The 17,012-nt window shown below is 44.6% G+C and overlaps 1 protein-coding gene across 1 annotated transcript in view; it reads left to right on the forward strand.

Moving 5' to 3' along the window:
- The window catches only part of LOC147435345 (uncharacterized), a 41,279-nt gene extending 26,485 nt beyond the window's left edge, over nucleotides 1–14,794 (forward strand). The window contains exons 4-5 of the mRNA XM_086487941.1: nucleotides 14,142–14,426; nucleotides 14,549–14,794. Coding sequence (XP_086344067.1) covers nucleotides 14,142–14,426; nucleotides 14,549–14,659 — 396 coding nt within the window. The 3' untranslated portion in view covers nucleotides 14,660–14,794. The remainder of the gene's footprint in view (nucleotides 1–14,141; nucleotides 14,427–14,548) is intronic.
- The last annotated feature ends 2,218 nt before the right edge of the window (nucleotides 14,795–17,012 follow it).

Consider the following 17,012-nt stretch of genomic DNA (forward strand, 5'->3'; position numbering starts at 1 on the left):
AAGACTAGAAGCCACATTGGCCTTCTCTTTGTCCTTTGAGCTATCCTGTGCATATGTCTTGACTTCCTTCTTCGCTTTCTTTTTGTCTCCGCCATTCTTTTTCCGTTCTAACTCGGCTTTATAGTACCTGCAATTGGGTTTCTTGTGACCTTTCCTGCCACAATAGCAAGTCACATCACCCTAGCCTTTGCTGACATTTCCCCTTTCCTTACTCTTACTCTTACTCCTTTGTGCATATACATTCTTCTTTTCTGTCCTGCCTCTAACCATGTTGGCAAAGCTGCCTCCCTCTCCACTTGCTTTCCTCCTGATTTCCTCATTCAAGATAGAACCCCTAACACAATCAAAGGTCAAATTGGGGTTATTTGACAATGAAACCACCAATGTTTCCCATGACTCAGGTAAGGTCATAAGCAAGAAGATAGCTTTCAACTTATCATCAAAAGGAGGCAAGCGTGAATCCTGTAACTGTGACAAAGTACCTGCGAACAACGACAAGTGCTCTGCAGCGCTTTTGGACTCATCTAGTTGCATGCCAACAAGTTTTCGCATCAAATGCACTTGGTTGACAGGTGTTGTATTCTCATACATTCCCTTTAACTTCTCCCACACATCAAAAACACTTGTGAGACCTTTCACATCAACGACTGTCTCATCGGTCATGGCCATTTTAATGTATGTAACAGCCTTCCTGTTCAGGCTAACCCATGCTTCGTCCGTCATATTCTGTGGCTTTACCTGTTCAAGTGCCCCTTCACAATCCTTAAGAAATAGGATTCCTTGGATCCCGTCTTTCCAAAGGTCGAAACCTGTTCCATCGAACCTCCTAATCTCGAAGAGATTCTTCACATCCGAAGAAGATGAGGCCATAGTTGCACGAATAAAAGGGCTAATACGCTGAATTTTTGGGCAAAATGCACAAAAACCGGAGTATAGACTCACAGAGGTGTGCACTACAGCTCCAAATGGTTACAAAAGCAATTTGGGGCAAAATAGGTCGATTTGGGCACAAAAAACAATTTCTGAAATTTATGCGCAGGAAATTTCAGCGAGCGAATTTGTGCTCAAAAACAACAAATTTAGTTGTTTTTAGCCTCACAGAACATACATAAGGCTAATGCACAGCCTTTAGAAGCATGTAAGAGCAAAAGCCTCAATTTGTAGCATCAAATTGCATGAAATTGAGCCACAAATGGTCATACATAGCCAAAATTTGTCAAACATGCGTAGATTGCATCAATTTGCACTTTCCCCAATGTAATCGCATCATAAAAACACTTGCAAAAACCTGCGTAAATCTGAAATTTGCTGAAAACACCTGTTTTGGACCTGTTTATTGGCAATTTAAGTGTTTTCGGGTAGCGGGGACTTAGCAAAAGTGTTCCCACACCTTAATACATCAAAACCTGTATTTTGCTGTCATAACCTGTAATTTGCTGACTTTGACGTTATTTCAGTCTGTTTAAGGTCAATTTGACTTACTGGGAGCTCTCTAGTGTCCGGGGACGAGTCCTTTGGCGATGAAATTGCAAAATCTCACGTGAAAGTTGACCTCCTTGGCTGAAAATCAGCGTTTGCAGGTTTGGGAGCAAACCCTAATTGGGCTCTGATACTAGTTGATGAGTGCGGAGCGGTGTGTGCAAGTGAAAGAGCACGCGAAGAAGTGCAAGGTGTGCACCTTGGAGAGGGGCGAGTGCAAGCAAGAAGCAGAGCGCTAGCAGAACGAAGAGGGAGAGAGAGAGCACGCTACTCGTTAGCGGGGGGGAATAAGTGAGTGAGTTGAAAAACTCACATTCCCTTTATTATTATGTATAGGACCAATTTAATGTTAGTGGCCAAGTTCAATGTGAACCTGGCCAAAGGTTAGTAACCTTTAAAATATACATTAAAGGGGGCCATTTGGGCCTTTAACCCAAGAGCTTGCATTTGTAAGTTGGCTCCATTCTTTAGGGCTTTGACACGTGAGCAATTTGTGACAGCTTCTAGGGTTTAGGCCCCTCGATCGGGATCTACAGGTTGACTCCGTTCTTTAGTGGCTTGACACGTCAGTAGTTTGTGACAGTTTGATAACTTTTGGTGCGGCAAAATTTGAGTAAAACGCAAAAACAACATTTCAGACCTATATGTTGGTGGATTTCACAGCAAATCAAATGCATCGGCGTTATCTACATCATTGTTCTTGCTGAAAATGCTGAGCAACCTGGCTGAAAACGTCGAGGAGAATTGAGAGGATAACGCTGGCCTTATCCACTTTCTGCTTCGTGCTGGAAATGCTAGCCATGGGCTGCCCTTTACACCCACCAAAGGCTGGGTCGAGCAGACAAAAGGCAGCCCCCACGATTCCATTAATAATTTAATTGGCTAAAGTCACTTATTAATTAAGTGACCCGACTAAGAGGTGGTTCAGGCGGTAAAATGCCTGCATGATGAAATGCGTATTCTGTGCAAGAGAGGGTATGCAACTGTGACCGGCCTGGACATGCACGTCCTGCTAGAGGCTCACAAAGGTGCAAGGTTCAGTCCTAAGCAAATGGATCATGCTAGACTGTGGCAGAACATGTCCACGTAGCGCAAGTGAAGTGCGCACGTGACATCCCCCCCCTGTTAAAGGTGAGGCACAACTGCCGAACTTCTATCTGTACTTCTGATGCTGACTGCGTCTGATGCATATGAATGCATAACCAAGGAAGATTCCTCTAAACGGGTGGATACTGCGGATGTAGATCTGGTGCGATAACACCTACCATACGAGTTATCAGGTAGCCTTACTAATGTCGCACGTCCAGCCTTCTTGTTGACTCTGCCTTGCGAGCAAGTACGACCACTCGAATAGTCTTCTTGTGAAAACATTGTGGGTGAAGCTGAAAGGTAAGTGTGCTCAAAGGTAATTCCAAGGGTTTCTTGTCGACGGCAGTGGATGCACGCTACATGCAAATGCGAATGCAGAAGAGGTTAGGGATCCTGTCTCCAACCCCTTCCATAACCGCATAAGAGGCAAGTAGATCTTGGTACTAACATCTGGGTTTTCGTGTATCCGATGTCGATCTTCCTTCAAAGACATGGCAATGAAGATGGGATCTGGTAAGTCCAAGGTCGGGACTCAAAGATTCCTTCAGGGAAAAAACAAACTGGGAGAGGTTCCTTGGGTTCTTGGTTCCTTGATGGTTCTTGGGGTTCTACCAATGTCAGGTGCAACGGAAGTGTTTATGGATTTAGCTCGGATCTAGTACTCTGCACAAACACAAGGGACACTTTACTTCACTTGAAAGTACTGAACTCAATTGAAAGAAAGAGAGAGACACATGAGAGAGAGAAGAGAAAGACGACACGGGATGTCGGGTCCCAACCCTCGATGACGACGATGATGACGATGATGATGACGACAGCGGTGGCAATGACGACAATGGCTACGGCTGAATGTCGAACTGCTAGCTCTGTCGAGTGCTTGCATCTGCAACCATGACGAGGCTAGGGGCTGAAATCTGCTGGCTATCAAGGGGCCGAGATCGCTGGCTGTTCTGGCTGAAAACGCTGAGCAACTTCGCTGAAAACGCTGAGGAGAATTGAGAGGAAAACGCTTGCATTCTCCCCTTTCTGCTTCTTCCTAGAAATGCTGGCCATGGGCTGCTCTTCATACCCACCAAAGACTCGGTCGAGCGTAGCCCCCACGATCCCATTAATCGGCTAAAGTCACTTATTAATTAAGTGACCCAACTAAGAGGTGGTTTAGGCGGTAAAATGCATGCATGATGAAATGCATGTTTTGTGCAAGAGAGGGTATGCAATTGTGACCGGCTTGGACATGCACGTCTTGCTAGAGGCTCACAAAGGTGCCATGCTCAGTTCTAAGCTACTGGATCATGCTAGACTCTTGCAAAACATGTCCACGTAGCGCAAGCGAAGTGCGCACGTGACAATCATCTGATCCCCTTTCTCCATAATTCTCTGATGAACTTGCATCTGGTTCCCTTAGTTCGTCGGAATCTTCGGATGTGCTACCATCTGATTTTTTCCAGAATCTTGTGATGAGCTGTCATCCGGTTCTCCTGATTCATTCTTTTCACTGGCAGACGTTGAGGTGGATAATATGTTGTCCATAGGGTAAGTCAATGAGCCGGCATGCATTCCAAATCGTCGCTTATCATGTCCCACGAGTCTCTAAATGGAGTCAGGCTTCTGGTTCACACAATAGTCTCGAATCTCTTTTGGCAAACCACAGCAAAACCGCTCAATTTGGTCTCTCTGGCAAATAAGTATCCCAAAACCTTTGGCAATAGTCATCCAATGTATCTTTCTTAGTCATTCTCAAGTGATGCCAAGCCATGATGACATTTCTTTCATATTCATCTGATATCCAAGTTGACGTGAAAATTTTCTTGAACTTCAACCACGTCGCAAGTGCTTCTATGCGTAACAACAGAATAGACCCCCATGTCTATGCAATTCTCTTCAAGTAAGATGCCGCCCTGTGCACCTTGGAGTGTTCTGTGAACCGACCTCCAGGGAAGGCGACGTCAAACTGTCGTACAAACTCAAGGGCTTGATGGGTGTCCTGGTAGCCTAAAAACGTCTCAAACATGACGGCTTGACTCCCTTCCTTGAACTCCTTGGTCTTCTTTCTCATCTGGATTCTGGTCACTGTCAAAAAAGGACAAGCTCTCCTGCTCTGAACTGCTAGATGGCCTTCCGTGCCGCCTACACTTTCTCAAAAATCTGCTTTTCTTACTTTTTCTCCGCTTCAAAAATCTTGTCTTTGCTGCCCAGAAATGGTGGGACCTTCTTAGCACCCTCGACTACCTCAAATGGTGCCTTCCCCGTCGATGAATGAACTGTGTTGTTGTAGGCGAAGTGCACCAAGGGCCAATACCTTTCCCATTGAGTCTCTTGATTCGAAATATAAGACTTCAACAAATCCAAAACCACCGTCTCAAATTGCACATATGTCCGGTGGAACGAGGGCGAGAACTGCAACCGTGTGCCAATGTTCTCCCAGATTGCCCATGATGTAGAAGTCCTCGTGCCCTAAATATCCCTGACAATGCAACCGAAGTTTGCCAATGGCAGGTGTAATGGCTATGTCCCGTCTGGGTGCCGCTAGAACTGCCTCTGTTGGTGGTCCCATTCTGTCAGGTGTGATCTCGAGTCGCGTCGCCAATTCAGGTGAATGAAGTTGGCCTTGGCTCCTCCATCGAAGAAAATCAGGGCTTCTTGATCTTTCCCTTTGCCCCAAGCTCGGCAAAGATCTGTACTTTCTTCTATCAGGCTTGCGTCAGTACCCATGCAATCTGGTACCAGTCTTGCTTTCCTCTGCTGCGCTAGAACTCTCTGACCTGTCTTTAGTCTGTTCTTGCTGTGCCTTTTTGGGGCACTTTGCGGAGATGTGGCCATGTTCCCCGCAACCAAAACACTTCCCCTCTCTGATATAATTGGCCCTCTCTCAAAGAGTGAGCCGGGGTTGTGTATCCTTATCCTTCTTTTCTTGGGAACTCTTTTTCTTTCTACTTTCATTGTTGGAGGTCTGTTGGGTTATCTGAGTCAGAATCTCATCACTGGAGTAAGTCAAGTTTCCCGAATGTATCGAGAAACCCCATTTCGCATGACCCATTAATTCTTGAATATAATTTGACTTTTGTTCAAGGCAGTAGTCTCGAATCTCTGTAGGGAGGCCGCAACAAAAGTGCTCAATCTGTTCCTTAAAAGAGACCTTCTTAAATGAAGAGGTTGGTAGAAAAGAGTCCCAAAAACCTCTTGCAATAAGCGTCTAGAGAATCTACCTTGGTTGTCCAAAGATTGTTCCAAGGGGTTCGTATATCCCGTTCGTACTTGCAGGTCAGCCAAGAAGAAATAAAGAGCCTTCTGAATTTCAACCACTTGATCGGAGCCTCCTTCCTGAGAAGAAGAGTGGACCACCATGTTCGAGCATTGCCTTTAAGAAAAGATGCAGCCCTCCTAATCTTGGAGTGCTCCGAGTAATGCCGTCCAGAGAAGGCTATGTCAAACTGCTGGATGAAGGCCAAAGCCCTTGGAGCATCTCGGAATCCAGAAAAGGATTCAAATTTTATCGATTGTCCACCTTCTTTAAACTCTTTTGCTTTCTTGCTTTTATCTTTGAGGGAGTCATATTGGTTGGCTCTGTAGAAGTGCTTCTTCTTTGCATAAAACATATGGCCATCTGAGTCCAAACTATCAGAGGATGACTCCTCTGTAGAGCTGTTAGAAATAGGGCGGAATCTGGGTTTCTTCGCCTTTTTCTTGCCCTTTCCGAAGCTTTGATTTTTGCTTCGCTTTTTGCCTTTCCTGTCCTCCTCGCTCAAGTCAGAAGAGTTAGAAGAACTGTCAGAAGAGAAATCGGTCGTGCTTTGATACCATTGTAACAAACTTGGACACCCCAAGTCAAGATTCTACCGCGACACAACAGAGATTCACTTCAAAATAGTTCACTAAAGACGACACGGCCCGGCGTAGTTCTGTGCCAAGAGGTATTGGCCCCAAAGATTGGTGCCCCTTTCGGTATTTCTTTTTATATTTATGTGCAAAGTACAAGAGCCCGCGGGTGCTCACTCTCAGTCTCTGCTCTACGTCCAAATGCCCAGAGAAGTGAGCCCCTAAGGCTTATTTATTCTTACAAGGGATGCCCCAAAAGTAGAGCCCCAAAAGCTTTTAAAAATAAAAGCAAAAGTTTCCAAAAGCAACCGGTCTTCCAAAAATTGCCAAAAGCAGTTAGCGTAATTTCCGAAAATTCCGTACGACAGTCAGCGCGATTTGCACAGATCCGTACAGTCAACGCAATTTGCGGAAATCGGTACGCCAGCCACGTCAGCAACCGCTTTACTTAATTTTTAGTGTCCCCGGAGTCCCTCATTACTTGGCCATAAGTTGGGACAACTTTTATAGGGTTTCCACGTCACCAGTTTGTGACATACCCCCCTCTCTATTGCTAGAGAGGTATTTGCTTTAGATTGCGCAAAGTCTGGTACAATGCTTCTAGATGTTGTGGTACTTGATGATATCTATGTCGACGACGACGATGGAGATTGTGACGATGACGATGAAGGTGTCGTCGTCAAGTCCTGGGATCTACGACGATGGCGACGAAGGTGTCGTCGTCAAGATAGGGATTTGCAATGACGATGACAATGTCATCGACGACGATGGCGTCAGGGCTGAAAACTGAAAATGCTACGTGCTTTGGCCATTACTGCGGTGTACTGTGGCTTGGATCTGCAACCGCTTTGATAAATAAAGCAGTGCCTGTTAAAGCAGTACCAACAGGCACATACAAGCACTCATTGCTTAAAAGATGATGACGTGGCAGTTGTACGGACGCCTGTGATTTGTGCTAACAGTGCCACGTGGCAACATGTACAGATTTTCACGTTTTACGTTGTTGCATGCTGACGTGGCAGTTGTACGGATTTCCATAATTAGCTATTGCTGCTTTTGGGAGGCTTGATGCTTGATGCTTTTCATGTATTGCTTTTTGGATAGGTCCAGGGCCTTTAATTATGTGCCATGGGCTTAGTCTCTAGCACGTCTCCGCGTGGAAGTGCAAAGGATAGAGTACCCGCTTGTATTGAGTTGAAGCCATATAAAGAAATACCGAAAGGGGCGCCAGGGTTTAGGTTCTTTGGGGTCAGTGCTCTCTTGGGGTGGAACTTTGTGTCAAGTGCAGCGGAAGTGGGGTTTTGCTCGGATCTAGTACTCCGTACACAAACACAAGGTTACTTCACTTCACTTGAAAAGAACTAAACTGAACTGAATGAAAGAGAGAGACCCAAAGAGCGAGAGAGAGAGTGAGACAACATGGCATGTTGGTTCCCAACCACCCTCAAGGGTCCTCTTGCTCTGTTGCCAGAGCAAGTACTTTCTTTATTACTTGCACAAATGATGATACAATGATGCTAAATGCTGAGATGCTAATGGGTGCTTAATGCTACTGATGCTGGGTACTGCTAATGTTGATGGGTACTGCGGTGCTTCATACTACGGGTACTTGGTACTGCAGGTACTGCTAGGTACTGAAGGTGCTGGTACTGCTGGGTACTGAAGGTACTTGGGTGCTAAGGACACGGAGGTCGTGATGATCCCTACGCTGAACTAGGCAAGGGGTACTAGATGCTGGGGTACTGCGACGACGATGAGGGGTACTTGTACTGCGGTGCTGTTGAGGTGCTAATGGGTACTGCTAGAGATGCTTGGTATTGCGACGGCGACGATGACAACGACGAGGAGGAGGAGGCTGTGGGCTGATCTGCTACCGCTAGGGATGAGGATGGGCTGAAAACTGAAAACACTGAAGATGAAGATGGCTGAAATCTGAAAACGCTGGTGGCAATGCGGCAAGGATTGCAGCCGCGACGAGGCTATGCTGAAAACGCCAAGCCTTGAGGGCTGAAATTCAATGGTGATCATAGGGCTGAAAACGCTGATGGCTGCTGGAGGAAGCGCTGGCTGATGGCTGCCCAAGCGCTGGTACTGCTGAGAGGCTCTTCTACTACTTCTTTGCCTTCTACGCTGAAGATGAAGATGGCTGTAATCTGAAAACGTTGGTGGCAATGCAGCAAGGATTGCAACCACGACGAGGCTATGCTGAAAACGCTGAAATCTAATGGTGATCAATCATCACAGGGCTGAAAACGCTGATGGCTGCTGGAGGAAACGCTGGCTGATGGCTGCCCAAGCGTTGGTACTGTTGAGAGGCTCTTCTACTGCTCCTCTGCCTTCTACTGGTGCCCAAGGGGCTTCATTTATAGGTCTTTTAGCATTTTGCCCTACCTACTTTTAATAAATGTCATGTCAAAGTCACTTATTAATAAATGACTTAAGTGACTGTTCATATGCCTATATGCTTAAGTGACTTAACTGTGCAAGTGAGGGTATGCAACTATGACTGGCCTGGACATGCACGTCCTTCTAAAGGCTCACAAAGTGCCAAGCTAGGTCCCAAGCTAAGACTGATGCTAGATTGTGGCAATAGCTTGTCGACGTGGCGCAAATGTGACACTCTTACCATCCGTGTCTCGTGTGCATCTCTTTCAGTTTAGTGTTATTTGAAGTGCTTAAAGTTGTTCAGTCTGTTCTTTTCTGTTGGCACGTGGTGTCCGCCCACTGTAACTCCCGTTGCAGTGGTATCAAGGCTTTAGGCGTGTGCTTTTTTGAAAGCATACGGGTCCTACCAAAGAGCAGATAGAGCAAGTTGGTGTTTTTTATTAAAGAATCTTTGTCACGTGCACATCTAACCCTATGTGTACGTGGACAAGCTACTTCATGACATGGGTTCAGTTCAGTTCAGATAGCCTAGCTTAGGAAGTGTTTTGGCACTTTTGTGAGTCTGTTCGCAGACCGTGCATGTCCAGGCACTTAGATTAGATGCATATCCTCTGCATGATCATCGGATTTCAATAAGAACCCATCAGGAGCATTTTTACACTGCATAGACCTATTTTCCCTATTTTAGACAATTTTCACTTATTATTTTCAAGTGACTTTTGTTGGGAAACTGGGTAGGGCAATTTAGCAAGCCAGTATATAAGAAACCCTAGCGCTAGCACTTTCTGGAAGAAGAGGCAGCAGGAACACCTTGTTCAACAGGCACCTATTCAACAAGATTCCCCCCCCTCAACACCAGCCTAGCGTTTTTGCCAAGATCAGCCAGCGTTTTCATTAATAGCAAAGCCCTAGCGTTTTTGGATAGCAGATCAGCCCGGCAGTAGTAGCAGGTTCCAGCAACCAGCCTAACGTTTTGCATTTGCAAGACAATCTGGCGGCAGCAAGACAGATTCAGCCCTAGCGTTTTGGATCATGCAGCAACCCTAGCGTTTTGCAGATTCTCCGCGACGGCTTCAACATATGCACCAGCGTTTTCAGTTTTCAGCATCAAGATTCCGCAGTAGAATCCCCAAACCTCACAGATCTCACCTTCCCGCAGCAGATCCTCGCAACATTCACTTCTGCTGCACCTAACATTGGTATCAGAGCTTTGGCAGTGTTCTGTATCACTCAAGGAAAGAACGACAAGAATTTTTTTGCTTGTTGCGGTCGCACGGGGATCGTGTTTTTGAAGAGTGATAGGAAACCCAAGAAAGAAGGGCTTGTCCAGCCTACCCTTGTTTCTCTTTTCACTCATTGAGAGCACACCGTGCACTTAGCGGCCGGCCAATCGACGTGAGGTGGGAAAAAGCAACCTTGGTGTGAGTGCAAGGCCGCCAAGGGGTGCGCCCGTGGAAAAGAGAAGAGCTTGGGTAAGAGAAGATCCTTCTCTAACACAGATTGCAAGCTAAAGAAGCACCTCAAGAACCTCAAGATCCTCAAGAACCTCAAGATCCTCAAGAACCTCAAGAACCAAGACCCACAAGAACCCAAGTTTTTAGTGAAATTAAGAACCCACGACTTCATCGTACGGTCATTACCCGAAGTGGAATGGATACTTCGCATGGAGGTGATGAGCATGGAAGAGGCGAAGAAGAATTTTCCCCACCAGTAGGTTTTTTCGACCCTCCCCCTTCCCCATCTACGCCATGATTTGCACCAAATCCTATGGAGGTGGACAGGATGATACGACAAAATAGACATTACGAAGCGTGGCACGAAGAAAGAATGGCAGCCATGGAGCAACCACAAAGCACGAATGGTAGCCATAGAGTGTGAGCGCGAGCAAATACGCTTGGCGGCCACAGAAAGAAAAGCAGAATTGGATCGCGAGCAAGTTGTTCATTCTTCATCTCTCGTGCAGGCCAAGCTTGAAGAGAATTAGGAGAAGGAGACTCTTTTAGTCTCGTCTTCTCCAAAGCACGACACACAAGATTTGCATGATGAGTTGCTTGATAATGATAAGCATGATGATTTGCATGATTAAGATGTGATTATTCAGGAGCATGATGATTTGCACGATCAAGATGTGATTATTCACGAGCATGATGATTTGCATGACAAAGATGTGATTGCTCACAAGGATGATGGTTTAGTTGATACTTTTTCTAGTGAAGCTAACCTCATTGCAGATTCGATAGATCACGAATAACCGATCTTGGCTCTCTAGTCGAAATCCAAAGAACCGCCACAGGAAGTATTATGTGCTCGAATGATTAGTCAGCACGCATTGTTCGAGTGTTTCATTCGTGATGCTTTCCTGTATTTTCGTCACCGTCCTTATGTGATCCCTTTTCATAGGCATAACATATTGCACGATGAACACACTCCACTCATGAATGAGCACGGATGTATGCGGATTACTCATGAAAAGATGAAATGTTTGCATCCAAAGAATTCACATTCCATGTCTCTTCCTTGGCATGACACAGTATCAGAAAGAGCACAAGAAGGATTGAGTATCAAGCATCGGCATTTCCATTGTGATTTCCCACAGTTGATTGATTTAGATTAGAAAGACAAGTTTCGATTCCATTGTTTGCGTGTGTTTGATGAACGGTTTAGCACTCCGACACTTTGTTCATCTACATTGCATGCATAGTTTTTTCGAAGGAATATAATTTTTCTAGTCACTTTACATGGAATGGGTATGTTCATATTTTTGTGTTGGAAGTGGTTTCATGAATTTTCATCCTCGGAGATTCTTGAAGAAGGTAGACGCATGCCTATAGACGAAGTTGGACCATTGAAGGAGCCACATATGACTTTGTGTCGCTTTCGGCGCAGCCCAAAGAAGCAAGCATTGCAGACCTTTATGAAGTTCAAGTATCACTTGACCCACACATCAGAGTGGGCCGGCGAAGAGTCCTTTCCAGGATTCTAGAAGTTGTTGGCGATCTCCCTCGACGCCGTACAGTCAGGTACCAGTACCTCACTTTGAAAAGGAGGGGATGTTATGTGCACATCTAACCCTATGTGTACGTAGACAAGCTACTTCATGACATGAGTTCATTTCAGTTCAGATAGCCTAGCTTAGGAAGTGTTTTGGCACTTTTGTGAGTCTGTTCGCAGACCGCGCATGTCCAGGCACTTAGATTAGATGCATATCCTCTGCATGATCATCGGATTTCAGTAAGAACCCATCGGGAGCATTTTTACAGTGCATAGACCTATTTTCCCTATTTTAGCCAATTTTCACTTACTATTTTCAAGTGACTTTTGTTGGGAAACTGGGTAGGGCAATTTAGCAAGCCAGTATATAAGAAACCCTAGCGCTAGCACTTTCTGGCAGAAGAGGCAACAGGAACACCTTGTTCAACAGGCACCTTCTCAGCAAGATTCCCCTCCCTCAAGACCAGCCTAGCGTTTTTGCCAAGATCAGCCAGCGTTTTCATTAATAGCAAAGCCTTGGCATTTTTAGATAGCAGATCAGCTCTGCAGTAGCAGGTTCCAGCAACCAGCTTGGCGTTTTGCATTTGCAAGACAATCTGGTGACAGCAAGACAGATCAGCCCTAGTGTTTTGGATCATGCAACAACCCTAGCGTTTTGCAGATTCTCCGCGATGTCTTCAACATATGCACCAGCGTTTTCAGTTTTCAGCATCAAGATTCTGCAGTAGAACCCCCACACCTCGCAGATCTCACCTTCCCGCAACAGATCCTCGCCGCACGGTCAGATTCAACGAAGTTTGCAGATTTAGTCCGGAAAACGCAGATTTCAGCATCTGCGTTTTCAGCGCGTTGTCGTTGCATCGTCGTCATCGACATAGAGTTAGAATTCAGCAGATACAGATTTACAGATTTCAGTCATTAGCGTTTTCAGATTTCAGCCCGTCTCATCGTCGTCGACATCGTTGGCAAGTCCAAAGCATTGTAGAGATTTGTGCAATCAATAGTAGACCGCTCTCCCCATAGAGACTGGGGCGTTCGGAGGAGGGTTTGACAACATTTTGGTGTCGTATTCTTCTCTCTCTATCTCTCAGTCTCAGTACTTTCATGCACAGTGTTTACCCACTTTGTTGTGATCATTTGCACTCTCTCACTAAAGGAACGGAAGGCTCTCCCTTGCATAAGTAAAAGGAACCCTTGAGCACAGTTCGGAGCACTCATCTTGAGCAAAGTTCAACATTCACTTCCGCTGCACCTTACAATCTTCGTGTCCTGACCCCGGACTTATTAGCTACTTCCACCCTTAGTCCATCGCGCATCAGACGCGCTCTTGTCTTCATCACTCTGTCTTACAGGGCAGAAGCCATAAAGAACCCAAAGCTATATTGTCCTTTGATCGTCCTAGTACATCAGTCACATCTGGACGAGTCTAATGTGAAATGTTGGACCAGGATGTGATGGCCAGGAGGTGCATTTGAGTCTAATGTGGAATGCTGGACAAGGATGCATGGTTCAATGTGAAATGTTGAACCTCGATTTCTGCATGCTCTATGATGTGTATGCTACGTGTGGATGTACTGTTGGAATGGTGTCCGTGTCTACTGGGTCTCTGTGCTATGTCTGTTTTGACAGGTGCGTTCGCCACAGGATCACTGCCACTGTACGGCATGCTACACCAGCAGTCTTGCATTCATATACTCATCCGTACAGCCTGCCTGTCGTTGCGGCAGGTTGCCACATCAGCACTTTTGTGACATGCCATTGCTTTTTTATGCTACCTACTTGGGCACTGAGTGAACAAGTTGCTTTTGCTGTCTTTCTTGTCTTAGCAATTACTGTATGGATTGCTTTTAGCATCCAGGAGCTATTTCTCAAGTTTTCAAGATTGTGCTTATTTTGGTTATGTATCGCTTCCTTCCAGGTAGGTGCGTATATTAGGATTTAAGAATCTCGTTTTAGTCTTTAACTGGTCTTAGGATTTAAGAATTTTGTCTTTTGTCTTATGTTTGTGTTGTTGTATGAGTTGGAAATGTAGGAATTAAGTGAATGTCTTTGATGTTGACAAAGTTCATTCAAGAAATCTACGCTCATTTATTTTTGCCATATCTTTTGACTTTTTTTTTTTTTGGTGTGTGTGTGTGTGTGTGTGTCTTTTTCTTTTCATTTGTTTTTACTAAAGATTGGTATTGAAATAGTCTTGCTTCATTATGCACTTTCTTTGTTGATTTTGTGTTTTGTGCTAGTGTGTTAGCTGCTCTTTAGTTTGTATGTTTAGATTTTTTGACGTTCTTAACGTATAAATTAGTCTTCTTATACAAACATGGTGGATGTATCTTCATTAAAGACTCGACAACTGTGGTGATTTATAGGCTGTTTTTTTTCAGGCAAATGTTGCTGCTGATGCAGTCGCTGATGTTCTGAAGAATCCTCCTACCATCAAGTCTCTTCAATCGAATCTGCAACACTTCTCTTTAAAGGTTGAAAGGAGCCTCAAGAGTAGTTGTACGAAGTTTTTGCTCCACCCACCAGAAACATCCTCGGATGTTGCTAATGATGTAGCAGAATTAGAAGATTTAACAGAGTCTCTTAGTACCTCATCAAATTTTGGTGAAGCTATACGTGGGTGCAAACAGAAAGTGAAGTATAAGTTTGAAATGATACAAACTAATGTTGGCTTAGTCAGGCCTGTACCATGTTGCATGCTTTGAAAAAGCTCCTTGGAAGTCTAGTATACATGAGGTTGGGCGGTGGGTGGTTATGCTTATTTAATTGTGGTTGGCCTTGATTATAGAAGAACAGTTCGTTATTTATTCCGAAGGAGAAACAGAAGAGCTCTTTGGCCATTGCAATCATGTTTGGCCAGTTTGCTGTTAGATCCTGGTCTCGCTGTTTTTTAGATTAGAACTCGAAATTCTTAAAACATTGTTTTCATTTGTTGTTTGAGACAATCTTCTGTACACTGCTATGCGGCAACGCTGGACATGTTGGCACTCTGTAGCTTATCAAGTTATACGATAAAAGTGGTCATGCTTGTTCACTTTTTCGGCTACATGGGGCCTTAGTAAACCATGGAATTCTTGGGAGCAATTGTGGGCTGTTGGATAAAGCTTGTCGGTTAGTTCCAATTGGCAGGCTAATGACAACAAGCGTTTGTTTTTCCTTTTTCTTGTAATAAGGGCATTAATTAAGCAGTGTTTTATGTATATGTCAACCATGTGAGAGATAGTTGACATTTGTTTTCCTATTTCTATAAAAAGGACTTCCAGTAGTGGGTCACACAAATTCATTCCTTCTTATCGTCTTATGTAGGCCATTGTGGATTTTTACCTTGTTATATTTACAAATCAAGATGGTATTTTATGCGGTGGTATAGCTTTCTTTGTGGTGTTGATGAATGCTAGCTGTACATTTGGAGAGAATAAGTTGCGAGTGTGATAAGGTGATACTACACTGGCTTTGCATCAACTGGGTGTGCAAAAATTTTACTCCGTGAAGGTGTCATGGTGAAGTCAGAATGCTTGCCTGAACTTCTTTTTGAGGTTCTTCCACACATTTGCTTTTGCTGAAATTCAGTGTCCTCTTCAAAGACTTGGGAGCTCTTCTTCCGTCTTTCGAGAAAGCAATTATTGGCTAGAGATTGGCAGGGTAATTTTTAAAGTTGATTTCCAAACAAGAAGTTATTGTCAATTGTGCGTTATTCGTACGGGAACTATCATTAAACATATCAGAGTTCTTGATTGTTGGCACTCTGTTTCTGTAGAAAGAGAGGGTGAACCAATATGTTATTGAAGTATCAATCCCTTAATCGGTTTCGGAACCAAACCTCCCTGTATCGTCAGTGCCAGATCCTTTATCTACACCTGATCCTGTATTGCCAGTGCCTATCCTTGTATCGTCAGTGCCAGATTCTGTATCTAATGGTCCGATCCTATGTCGTTTACACCTGATAGTATGCCTAAACCTTTATCGTCGGCTGATCCTTTTTTGTTACCTGATTCTTTCTCGTTACGTATGCTGAGGGAGTTTCAGTTATGTACCTTGGAGTTCACGACTCAAAAGGGGCTAGCTTGATTGGTGACCGCCGTGACCCGGGTCATGGGTTCGAATGCGGCCAAGTGACTATGATGGTGTCCTCGGACATCCTTTGTATGTGAACGAGCGGGGATGCTCGTACTGCTACAAAAAATATATATCATTTCATTTCATCTTTCTCTCTCTCTCTCTCTCTCTCTCTCTCTCTCTCTCTCTCTCTCTCTCTCTCTCTCTCTTGGAATAGAAGGCGTTGCTGATGTTCGTCTCCTGGCGCCTTGTTGGCAGCTCGACATTAATGCCACTAGAACTCCAGCTTGGGCATCTAAACACCGACATACTTGTTTTTTACCTCTGATTTTCCTTGTTGATAGAGAGAGGTCTCACTCAAACAATTAGAAAACTAGTGTACATAAAATTGTGAAAACTTAGACCAATACCTTGTGGGGGAAAACACAGAAAGGACCTGGGTATGTTCCCCGGAATGTATTTTCCCAAACATTGAGCCTCCTCCATTAAAAAGAGATGTGAATGATGCAAGAACTCCAAGCATTAAAGAATTCACAAGCGGTTTTTTTAATTGTTTATGAGTGGAAAATTTCATGTTCCTCTCTCTATCAACATGCATTATAGAATTCTATCAGCCGTAGAATTGTAGGCCTCCGGAGACACTTTCCTGGGACACTGAGCAGAAGTTGTGCTGTAATTATAAGGAATGTCTTGCAGATGCACTGTCCAAGGGAATTAGTGGCACTAGGCTGGTAGAGGTGTCTGACAAATGGCTGAATTTAAATTGGTGAGATTTACCCTTTCAACCACTTGAATGTAGGCCTCCCTTTTTCACTTTTGATGCTCCATAAATAAGGAGTAAGGTGAAGACAATCAGGCAGTCCACTTGTGACTCCTAAATCTCCTTTTCGATTCCCCACCCTAGGACCCTTTATTCCATTCCCCACCCTAGAAGCCTTTATTCCGGGGAATGGTCATTGCACGACCATTCAAGCATCGGAAGTGACGGCGGGGCAGATTTTTTGCAGCCCCGCAATTATGTGCGCTGACATGAGTGCCAATAATGTGTCATTTATCCAACGGCTTGGCAGGAATATTCCGCGTTTTTATCATCAGTCAATGGAGGATCTTTTCTACCCCCTTTATGAGAAGGTGGAAACGATATTAGAGAAGGAAAATTCTACACTTTTCAACTAAAAATCTTAAGATTTGAGACC

Source organism: Adiantum capillus-veneris, chromosome 18 (genome assembly GCF_014529385.1).
Source record: "Adiantum capillus-veneris isolate H3 chromosome 18, ASM1452938v2, whole genome shotgun sequence".
In the NCBI taxonomy this organism is placed as follows: domain Eukaryota; kingdom Viridiplantae; phylum Streptophyta; class Polypodiopsida; order Polypodiales; family Pteridaceae; genus Adiantum; species Adiantum capillus-veneris.